The sequence below is a fragment of the Bos indicus genome, chromosome 29, assembly GCF_029378745.1.
Source record: "Bos indicus isolate NIAB-ARS_2022 breed Sahiwal x Tharparkar chromosome 29, NIAB-ARS_B.indTharparkar_mat_pri_1.0, whole genome shotgun sequence".
Taxonomy (NCBI): Eukaryota; Metazoa; Chordata; class Mammalia; order Artiodactyla; family Bovidae; genus Bos; species Bos indicus.
This window is the reverse complement of record NC_091788.1, coordinates 11475349-11487864: the sequence shown is the minus strand read 5'-3', so window position 1 is coordinate 11487864 and position 12516 is coordinate 11475349. Positions and strand designations below refer to the sequence as shown.

The 12516-nt window shown below is 36.7% G+C and overlaps 1 protein-coding gene across 5 annotated transcripts in view; it reads right to left on the bottom strand.

Annotated features, from left to right (window-relative positions):
• DLG2 (discs large MAGUK scaffold protein 2) overlaps positions 1 to 12516 on the bottom strand; it is a 2332068-nt gene that overhangs the window by 1120422 nt on the left and 1199130 nt on the right. For 2 of the 5 annotated variants that reach the window (XM_070783335.1, XM_070783336.1), the window contains one exon: positions 3667 to 3708. The exons of the other annotated variants lie outside the window; for them this stretch is intronic. In XM_070783335.1, the coding sequence (XP_070639436.1) occupies positions 3667 to 3708 (42 nt within the window). The remainder of the gene's footprint in view (positions 1 to 3666; positions 3709 to 12516) is intronic. 5 annotated transcript variants of the gene reach the window in all.

Below are 12516 nucleotides of genomic sequence, written 5' to 3'. Positions count from 1 at the left end.
ACACCAGAAAGACAGTCAGTAGATTCACTTTTCTTGATCTGATTCTGCTACTAATTGTCATTACTGTTGAACAGAGTTTTAAGTTTCTTATGCCTCACTTTCTTCATCAGGGAAATAAAGAGGTGGAGCTAAATGATCGCACAGGTCTTTATTAACTCTAAAATTCTATGATCTCCAATTAATAATATCAGCATTTTTCTTTTCTTTTCTTTCTTTTTTTTTTTTTTTAACAGATTTCTTACACATCAGAGAGGAGAAGCTCCCACTTATCAAAACTCCCCCCAGGCAGTCAGAGACTCTGACCACAAATTGAACCACTTAGAGCCTTTCTGGAAGCAATCACCACAGATCCTATATCCTCATTTTCCTTAGGTAGTCTTTTAATCACTATAAAATAATGATTCTAAAAACTTTTTTCCATGATTTATTAATAGTGCAAATAAACATATACAAGAGCTGAAATTAACTGACAGAGTGATGACTGTGCTTTTAAACATGCATATAAATCTAATTTTCTAGAAAGAAGAAACATATTACCCAGTATCTCTAATGTTCTACTTGTCTAGAAACTGAGGAATGACCCAATGTTAACTGGCTAATACAGCCATTCTTCTTGCACAGGCTATAAAGTCATGAGTAATCACTTTTACACACTTAGGGCAAAATATTTATTCCATTTAGAGGGATGCCAGTTTGGTTCCATAGAAATAAGAAAATAATTATGAATGTCTTAACTGTGTAATACTTTTTTAGTTTTTCTTTTCTTTAACACTAAAGTGGAAAGGACTACATCATCACCCACTAGAGATTAGAAATGCAAAAATTCAATGACGTTTCTCTGTGTTGACTTTAGCTGAGTAGGACTGTAGTGGCCTGCTTAACAACCAGCCCTGATTTTTGTAGAAACAGTCATAGAATCTACAAAGAGTTCAGCAGACCCATCCAGAAAAATCACACACCTGGTGTTATGGCTACAAGGAAAGAAGAGTGTACCAAATCCTAAAAATATAAGGGCTAACTCTGGGAACTGTCAGACACACAAATGGGTGCTAAGTCACTTCAGTCATGTCTAACTCTTTGCGATCCCCATGGCAAGCCTACTAGGCTTCTCTGTCCATGGGATTCTCCAGGCAATAATACTGGAGTGCATTGCCATGCTCTCCTCCAGGATACCTTCCCCACCCAGCGAAAGAACCTGCGACTCTCTGCATCTCTCAGGTCTTCTGTAACGGCCCGCAGGTTCTTGACCACTAGCACCATCTGGGAAGCCCAAGTATTTGTTACAGAGTTTCCTAATTTACTTTCATTGGTTACAAAGTAACCTTCAGAAAGAGAGATGGAACATCAGAAGAAGAAAAGACCAAAGATCTCTGAGCCAGCTCACTTGCCTTAAAGACAAAAACCTAGGTCTCAGAGAGGTTCGTATCTTGTCCAAGGTCACACCCAGGAGCCAAGCCAGGTCACAGACTTTGCTCTCTAGCTCCCAGTCTAACATTCTTTTCTCTGTTCCTTGGACAGAGTTGTACTTCTACAATATTCCTCACTGGATGTGTCCTCTGAGAATACAGTTGCTCAGAATAAGGATAGCTCAAGAACAGAACCACATTTTACTTATTGGTGGGTTCCTGGTACCTGACATAACGCATGCTACATAATAGCCATTCAGTTAAGGCTCGGATAAATGTAGGAATGAGCCTCTGTAGCCCTAGAGAAATCAGTGCAGATGACTGAAAGACACTGGAAAGACAGTCAGCAGATTCAGATGCTACGTCTGATTCTGCGACTGTCAAGGCGTCAGGGTACAGTTCATTCTCCTCAGAAATTTCAGAGATGTTTGAAGAGGAGGAGGAAGGATATAAGAGTAAGTGGCGATAACTCAAGAGCTTGAGCTCAGTTTATTCTGAATGACATTAAAAATAGATATGGATTATCAGCACTATATCAGAAAATGTCTTCTCCCAAAATAGATAAATGGATACATAAGATGTGGTATATAGCTATAGATATATATTATGTATATGTATATATATACACACACAATGGAATACTCAGCCATTAAAAAATTGAAATTTTGCCATTTGTAGAAGGATGGGAGAAATAGGTGAATGGGATTAAGAGGTACAATTCTCCAGTTATAAAATAAATAAGCCACGGGAATGTAATATATACCATAAGCAATACAGTCGATACTATTTTAATAAATTTGTATGAGGACAGATGGTTACTAGAGTTACCACATGATTTCATAATGTGTGTAAATGTCAAATCACTATGAAATATACCTGAAACCAACATAATATTGTACATCAGTAAAAAATTTGGTAAAATTTTTTGAATATATATTTCAATAAAAACCTCAAGATGATGGTATAGCAAAGGGACTTGGTGTCACAAGGACTAAAAATAAACACACCTCATTTACGGAATCTACTGGATTTATGATCACTGCCCAAATTCAGAGAACATTCCAGGTGGAATGTTCTTGGCTGTTGGAAGGCCCCTATGTGTAGACTATAACAGTGAAGTCAATCCAAATAGGACATCATCACACATCTGATCCATTCTCATTACCATGGACCCACAGCAGGATATGCTGCCTGCTTTGGTAACTCAGAGTTCTTTTGTACAACGAACTGTGATTACTTCATAAAGGTCAATTCTCCCAAATCCCTGGAAACCATGGCACACCAACCCACCAAGATCACAGAAGCAATTAAAAGTGTTTAACCGGGAAGGTTGCCAGGACCAGATGGCTTCTGCCAGTGGGTTTTTGTTTTTGTTTTAAACTGCACAACACTAGGGAAACAGCATTTTTTTTGCCTCATATGTATTTTCTAGTGTTTTTTTCATATTTATAAAATAATGCACTCATCATAGGCATTCTCATTACATGGACATTAGAATGTGGGTCATAAGAGACAATGATAGATTCTTCCCCCTGCCCCCATCATGTCCACTGTGTTTCAAATCAGCTCAAAGTTTGCCGTATATAGTCTACTATTATGAATGCCTACAAAATCCTACTTCTGTGAAGTAAAAGGTTCTTCAAGAGCTTTTTGGAATTAGACTATAGGATAATCTATATACTAAGAAAGGGGTCAGACAACCTTTAACAAAACGGTCACTTTGTGCTACAAAAATGCTCTGCACCCCTAATTTTGTAGTTTACAATTGCCAAACACTACCACTTACTATCTATAAGATCATTATTAATATATCATATTTATTTAACTGAGATAAGGATTCAGCTTAGAAGCTTATTTAAATCATACAAACATAGGGTGGCCATGGATCAAATCCTGGATCTGATGTTTCCTTTTTTTTTTTTTCTTTTTTCAGCAAATTGACCTTGGGAAAACCATTATCTTCTGACCTTTGGAGATTATCATTATCTATAATTAAAACAGTATGATATTTGCACATTTAAAGTACAAAAAAAAAAAAAAAACGTTGAGAAAAAGACCCAAATATATATATATATATATATATATATATATATATACACACACATATATATATATACACACATATATATATATACATATATATATAATTTGGTGTGTGATAAAGTGGCATCTCAAATCAGTGAGAAAAAAATAAATTTATAATAAATAATACTGAGACAACTGGGTAGTCACTTGGAAAAAGATAAAATTAGATCAGTACCTCACATCGTACACTAGAATAAACTCCAAATGGATCAGAGAGCTGGATGTAAAAAAGAAAAAAAAAGAAAACATGATTAATTCCTTAAAACATAAGATAGGAGAAAGCTTTTGTAAACATGAGTCAAAAATTCATGAGCAATAACATATATATATACATATATATGTGCATGCATGCTAGGTCACTTCAGTCATGTCAAACTCTTTGCAACTCCAAGACTGCCAGGCTCCTCTGTCCATGGAATTCTCCAGGCAAGAATACTGGAGTGGGTTGCCATGCCCTTCTCCAGGTGATCTTTCCAACCCAGGGGTCGAACCAGCATCTCTTATGTCCCCTGTATTGGCAGGCAGGTTCTTTACCACTAGAGTGACCTGGGGAAGCCCACATATATGAGTATATATATGAGCAATAAAACCACATATATGTATATATTTATGTTTTTCAAAATATGAATAACAAACTATAAAAATATACTTGCAACTTAGATAATAGGCACAAAGATGTAATACTTTAACACAGAGAAAGCCTCTAGAAATCTGGAAGGAAAATACCAAAGGCTCAAGAGAACAGTGGGCAGCCTGAACCCAAAAAGAAAAATAAATGTTTTCAAACATACAAAAAGATCCATAATATCACTTACAAGAGAAGTAAAATTCTACTAAGATACTCTTTCCTACTATTTGATTGACAAAAATGTGAAAGCTTTTTAACAATGTAGTTGCCAAGAAGAAACAAGGATTCTCCTACATTGCTAGTGAGCATGCAAAGCATTAAACTTGTATGATAGTGCATTTGACAATACCTAACAAAATTACACATGTGTTTTCCTTCTAATCCAGAAATCTCATTTCTAGGAACCTACTCTATGATCATACCTCTATAAATTCCAAAGAGCATATCTACAAGGCTACTTGTGACAACACTGTCTATAATAGCAAAAGACTAAAGAATTTCAAATAATCAACAGAGAATTTATTGAATAAGCCATGGTCATCTACCCAAAAAGGTGCTATGTGGTTATAAAAAAAAAGATGAAGAAGATCTCTACAGAGAGTTAGAGAATGATTTAAATATATTTAATAAGTAAATGGCAACCCACTCTAGTATTCTTGCCTGGAGAATCCCATGAACGGAGGAGCCTGGGGGGCTACAGTCCATGGGGTCACAAAGTGTCAGACACGACTGAGCGACTTCACTCACTCAATAAGTGAAATAGCAAGCAAGATGTTTATCTTTCTCATTAGGAAGGAAGAAATTAATAAGCACACACATACACATGCATCTTACTACTTCTGTGGTAAGAAATGCCAAATGGTAAACAAACAATAATAATAATTGGTAACAGTGTAAGCCCATCAGTGAAAATCGTTTTGTCTAGGATAGACTATTTTAGTTTTAAACTGGCTTTATTATACATATACATATGTTGTTTTTAACGTACAAAGATTTAGATATTCTTAAAAGCTTTTAAAGAATCACTTTAGTGTGTGACTATTTTACTTGCTCTCTGATAAAATAAAATTAACTTTCAATCAATACCTTAGTATTTCAAAAGTTATGAATTGCAATTATTTTAAGTGATTCATTTCCTTCTCAAAAGTGTCCCGCTTGGACAATGAATTATATATGACTACGCCTACAGGGGACTGGGAGAAACGGATAAAAAAAATGAAAGCAATATCTCTCTGCTGTATCTTTTACCACAGCTATTACTTTTAAATCCTGTGTATATACAAATAAACTTTAAGAGAAACAAAACAATAAATTCTAACAATGCAAACTAAAACAGCCTAGTCTGTCTATCAGATTACTAGTTTAATCTCAAAGAAAAAAATAGTTATTTCAAGTGACTTTTAAATACAGTTCATTTTATTTTGAGTGCCTTCTATGGAAAAAAGTGAACGGCAAAAAGCCCTGCATTTTATTCAGTAGTTTGTTTACTTGTATTGTTAGGGCTGTAATTTTGATGCTGTTTGGTCTATCAGGGAGAATAAAACAAACAAACAAAAGTATCATTAAAAAAATGAGCATCTTAGTGTAAGAGAAAGGAATTACAAAGTCAAGGAGTTTTAACAAAATGGTATGTAATGTTAGATTTGAACTGGAAATACTGCTAGCTACTTATAACATTTATATATATATGCTGCTGCTGCTAAGTCGCTTCAGTCATGTCTGACTCTGTGTGACCCCATAGAAGGTAGCCCACCAGGCTCCTCTGTCCCTGGGATTCTCCAGGTAAGAATAGGATTCTCCAGGCAAGAATGCTGGAGTGGGTTGCCATTTCCTTCTCTCATATATATATATATATATATTTTTTTTTTTTCCACTGTTTACTAAAAGGACCTAAGAAACAGTAACACACTCGTGGTCAGGAGCATAACTAACACCAAGATCTTGGTTTCTAACTATCATTTTCTACTAAATGGAATCAGAATACTTTGGAGAGATGACTAATTTTATATTGGGGTGGGAAAAGTTCCAGAACATGAAAGCCATTTTGAAGGGGTCCTTCTTGACCAAATTTGGACATCAAAGAGAATACTGCTAGTTTTTGTTTTTTTTTTTAATTGAAAGAGAACATTTGCCATCCTTAAAGCTGATTTTTTATATTAACTTCCTATTCTTAGGAAAATGTATTAAGTCATCCTGCATTCACATAACTAACATCTTAAGACAATGAAGAAAAACATCTTATAGAAAAATGCCCTGTAGAAGAAATAACAGAATTAGAGCAAGTGAGCTGCAGGGACCAATGTGGCAAAATGCCAACAAATGGTGAGCAAGGTAAAGGTGTATAATGGAGTGTGTTTACTGCTCTTTCAACTTTTCTCTAGGCTTTTAATTATTCAAGATAAAAATGGGGGGAGAGTTCAGTGTCATGGGGAATCTTTGAGAGGTTTAGATTACAACATAGTAAAGATATAAGATTCAAATATAATTCATGAACCACGATTGGATCCTGGTTTGGTAAAAAAACAAAATACTATAAACAGTTGAGGAGGACAGTTGGGGAACTTGCATATGAACTGGGTATTAATAATACTGGAAAGTAATCATTAATTGTTTATTGCCTGGTAATGCTGTCATGGTTATGTAGGAGATAAATATTGAAGCCCTTCTGTATGCAAGTTACCTTCAAAGAGTTCTGTGAAAATAATTACAGCTGTTTACATAGATCGGGGAAGATAAATTAATAGATTGATAATTTCATAAGTAGATAATACACATTTGGTATATTGCTAACAATTGTTGAATACCAAAACTATCAATGTTCATTATATTATTCTTTCAATATTGTAGCAATTTTTAAAATTTGTCTGATAAAATGCTGAAAAAAATTAAAATCAAAGACAATATTGGGGGGCTTAACAGCATTACATATGAATAAAGTATATAATTTGTATACATAGTTGTGCCATCTTAAGATTCAGTTCAGTTGCTCAGTTGTGTCCAACTCTTTGAGACCCCATGGACTACAGCATGCCAGGCCTCCCTGTCCATCATCAACTCCCAGAGTTTACTCAAACTCATGTCTATTGCGTTGGTGAGGCCATCCAACCATCTCATCCTCTGTTGTCCCCTTCTCCTCCCACCTTCAATCTTTCCCAGCATCAGGGTTTTTCCAATGAGTCAGTTCTTCACATCAGGTGGCCAACATACTGGAGTTTCAGCTTCAGCATCAGTCCTTCCAATGAATATTCAGGACTGATTTCTTTTAGGACTGACAGGTTGGATCTCCTTGCAGTCCATGGGACTCTCAAGAGTCTTCTCCAACACCATAGTTCAAAAGCATCAATTCTTCAGCGCTCAGCTTTCTTTATAGTCCAACTCTTACATCCATACATGACTACTGGAAAAACCATAGCTCTGACTAGACAGACCTTTGTTGGTATTTCCTTTGCTGGTATCTTAAGATTCAACTTCTAAATAAATGCTGTTTTACCCTCTTCCTCTACTATCCTACATTTTATAACACAGAATGTCATTAACATGGGGAGGAAATTGGGGATGCCTTACTGGGTTGAGTGAACAACTTTGGGTTAGGGAACATGAGATTAAGAAGGCTGAATTACTATAAAATGGTCCCTTGACTTCCCTGTATTTTAATTGGATCTTGTTGGCTAGTTTCATATTTCCCAAAGGAAGAGAGAAATGTTGATTTTCCCACTCTCTGTTTTAACTCTTCCATTTAAACTCAGCCAAGTGAAGAATACGAGTAATCCTCTTTGTACACATCCCCTCCACACACCAAACTTCCCACGCACATACCCATGATGCACTAACCTAACACGCCAATTAAAGACTCCAATTACTATACTCATAACTCTTACTTCCACTGCATGCAGCCAGAACTGCTGTTAGTATCTAAGATGAATACCTTGTCAACACTCTCAATTTCGCCCCATCATTGAGTCCTTGTCCTGGGATTAGATGAAGACATGTTCCAACAATTTAGCTCTTTTTTAAAGTACTGTGTTTCCCACATTTACTTATGGTAAAAACAATTTTACCAACTAAAATATTTAGAATATAAATGTAACTTAAAGTTTCATATATTCAATCAACTCCTAGATTTTCCTTTGCTACTTCATTTTGCTTTAAAATTTTAATCCTTGCCATTTTCTGTTCCAGAACTATTATGCTTTGCTCTAGAGTAAACAGAAAGAGAGAGAGGCTAATTCATAGATTAATTCATAGATATAAGGGTTATTAAGACATTTGAATCAAGTTGTAAATTCCTAGTTCATCTTCAAGTGCCAGCTGATATGATATTTCCCTTCTAAGTCTTCTCAAATACATAGGCAAATACCAAACTAATCTATACCCCAGTAAATTAGCACATCACAAGGACAAGAAAGAAAGCTGAGTGCCTAAGAATTGATACTTTTGAACTGTGGTGTTGGAGAAGACTCTTGAGAGTCTCTTGGACTGCAAGGAGATCCAACCAGTCCATCCTAAAGGAAATCAGTCCTGCGTGTTCATTGGCAGGATTGATGTTGAAGCTGAAACTCCAATACTTTGGCTACCTGATGAGAAGAGCTGACTCACTGGAAAAGATCCTGATGCTGGGAAAGATTGAAGGCGGGAGGAGAAGGGGACGACAGAGAATGAGGCAGTTGGATGGCATCACCGACTCAGTGGACATGAGTTTGAGTAAACTCCAGGAGTTGGTGATGGACAGGGAGGCCTGGTGTGCTGCAGTCCATGGGGTTGCAAAAAATCAGACACGACTGAGTGACTGAACTGAACTGAGGACAAGGAAGGGCTCATTAAATATTTCTTGAGTGAATAATGTATCCACCCCTATGATCTTTACCATTCTATTTACTATGCTATAGCATAAATATTTCCACATACCAGTTTCCCTTCAATGGAGCTAACATTGAATATTTTCTTCTGGGTAGAGTGAAATGATGAAGAATAGTCTTGGGAAAATAAATCTGGCAAGAGTTTTCAGGTGGAAGGGTAAATCTGAGGAATAACACATTGAAGGAGTAAGGAAGACTAGCTATAAATCATTTGTATATTAAGCCACAGAAGTTCCTTTAGACCAGATGATTGAGCCTAAGATTAGAGACAATCCATCCTTAAAACAATCCTTAAGACAATCCTATCCTTAAAACATTGGACTGATGGCACAGCAAAGCCTAGTGTCTTAAATGGATAGCTTTGGAATTAAAGTTAAAATTCAGAAACTCATTTAAAGCTTTAAAGCCTCAGCAAAAAAAAAAAAAAAAAAAAAGGAAGATACTGTATGGGAGTTATTTCAGTGGGTGGCAATACATCTTTGTAGTGGAGATTTACATTGCATGGTTGTGGCAACTGCTTTATTTTTATTCTGTATACTGTAGTGAATCAACATTGCCATCATTAAATATTTATCCAGCACTTCTGCTAAGTTGCTGCAGCAAACTGATTTTTTAATGCTTCTCCCTATCTAATTATAGACAAAATAGATAATATGAATATAAAAGGGCATGAATACTCAACAAATAATATTTATATTGAAATATGTACAGCTTCATTGAAACAGTCACCAGGGTGAGCTGCAAGAAAAGATGAAGTATACAGAAAATATGGTTTAATGAAAATAAATGCAAAGAAATATATAAATCAAAATTGATTGCAAGTGTGTGTGTGTGTGTGTGTGTGTATGTGTGTGTGTGTGTATGTGTGTGCGTGCGCTCAGTCACTTCAGTCATGTCCAAATCTTTGCAACCCCATGGATTGTAGCCCACCAGGCTCCTCCATCCATGGGATTCTCCAGGCAAGAATACTGGAGTGCATTTCCATGTCCTCTTCCAGGGGATCTTCCCAACCGAGATCAAACCTGTGTCTCTTGAATCTCCTGCATTGCAGCTGGATTCTGAGCCAACCAAAAAGCCCCTTGGAAAACATAGTTGAGCCCAAGTACATAAATCTAAGAGTGAAATGGAAATATTGGAAAGTGGGGTGCCTGGGGATTAGTGGGGGAAAATCAAGGAGGGTTTCAAGGAAGAGGCGAGGGTAAAACAGACATTCATTTAAGGAGATTCACTTACCCTCTTATTCAACAAAATGTTTACAGGACTCTTTTCTGTCAGCCATGTTAGGTGCAAAAGATCTAGAAATAAATAAGCCATTGTTCCTATGGTCTAGGAATTCACAGTCTAATAGAGAAGAAAGACATAAAAATAACTGCCATACAATGAAGTAAATGCTTGGGAGGAATATGGAGTTAGGAAAGACTCAAGATACTGAGATTTGTGGCTAAGTAAGAGAAAGTTTGCTGGGTACAGAAAGCAAAGAACAGCGTTCTAGCAAAAGGGGCTGTGGTTCAATGCTTACACATTAGGGATTTATTTGTATAAATGGTAAGGACAATGCTCCCTGGCAGAAGCAAATACACGCACAAGTCAACACCTGCAGACAAAGTAGTAAAGAGAGTTCAGGAGAGTTTGAGTGTGTGCAGAGGGATGATGGAAAAGGCATATGAGCAATTTGGCAGAAGGGGACTTTTTATGGTATACTGATAATTCTGGGGGCTTCCCAGGTGGCACAGTGATAAAGAATCCACTTGACAATGCAGGAGACATAGAAGATGCAAATTTGATCTCTGGATTGGGAAGATCTACTAGTGTAGGAAATGTCAACCCACTCCAATATTCTTGCCTGGAAAATTCCATGGACAGTGGAGCCTGGTGGGCTACAGTCCATGGGGTAGCAAAGAGTTGGATAGAACTGAGCATGCAACACAACAATGATGATTCTGGACTTTATTCTCTAGGTAATGGTTAAGTGACGATTTTAAGAAGGGACAATCAGATAAACGATTCAGAAGGCATTAATACATGCAGTGTTAGGACAAAGAAGGGACATTCTTAGCACCTTCCATTTTTGTGCTTCTGGGTATGTTTAAGTGCCAGATACTCAGCTCAATAGCACTCAGAAAAATAGGTGTTGACAAGATATTTGGGGGACATTCAATCAAGGTCAGGTTGTTACAACAGGACTGTACCAGCAACTGAAAAAAATAAAAATGTATTTTTCTCAATACCTGCTAATTTCAGATATCATATTGGATTATGTATCAAATTAAACTCTTTATCATTAAGGAAATTAAGTCAAGTATCACAGAACCTTATTCCTGCCACTCAAGACTTTGCGACATGTAAAGTGCCTTGAGCAAGCCAGGGGATGATGTCCCAGACCTAGAGTGACAGTACTGCCAAGGCTAGAAGGATCTAAGATTTATGCAGGCTAATCTCTTTAGTTCACAAATAGGTAGACAGATATGCAGAACTACCATACGACTATCTGAAGTTCATACAACTAGCATTATAGAATTAGAGCTTTATCTTCTGACTCCCAGTGCCAGCCCCCAGCTTTTTCTGCAACGTTGGACTGCCTCTCTTTAATGCAAGGGGCTATTCTTTAAGGACATGGCTCTGGTTAATTTCTGTCTATTAGGGTCACTCTTCAATGCCCTCTTTTTGAGGCCACTAAAGCCTGACTCACAAATAGCCTGAGTCCAACATCTTTCTATATGAAGATATAGAAAGGTAATTTCATGAAATGAACATGAAACTTCCTGAAGGAAACTTGTCCCTTCTTTTACAAGACATTGCACCTGGGGAAGGCAGATCACCCTAAAGGAGACAAAGGATGCTCTGAATAGCCTACCTGATGTCATTCACAGAAATTACACAATAAATAGCCAAGATACAGAGAAGTGACATATTACTCTTACCAGGTAATGTCAAATAAGCAGAGAAAAGTAAAGATCAGCTCTGTTGGAAGTAGTCTAAAGCCATTTTCTCCAGGGGTAATTGAAAGAGAGAGAGAGAAAAAAAAAAAACTAGCATATCCAGTGAGGCATGCTTTTGAAGATACTTTGCAAAACAAACTCTCTGAAAAGCAAGTTGTTTTCCTGCCTCTTTTTCATTTTGAAGAAATGGTGCTAAACACCTTAAGACTGGGTAAAAGAAGGAATCTGTTGATAATTGGAAACACAGACTTGCATGGTTTCCCAACTTGATTGCTTGTCTCACCATTCTCAATATTTATACCCTAAAAGCAATTATTAATATTTTTCCAAAGTTTGCTTAAAATGGTGATATTCCCAACTGATTCACCACTGGTGAGCTGTAGACTTTCAGATGTACTTTTGAGAGAGCTGGTAGTAGTTCATCCTCATATTTATGACATCCTGTGACAAAGGGCAATGGGTCGGTTTCTGTGCAATTAGTAGCATCCGACTGAGCTAAGACTCAACACCTCTTCCGCTATTCTTCAGTGCTCCTCCCAATACCTTCTTTCTTAAAAACCTATTTCTAATCCTCTACATCAAGTGGGGTCTCTTCTTGCTAA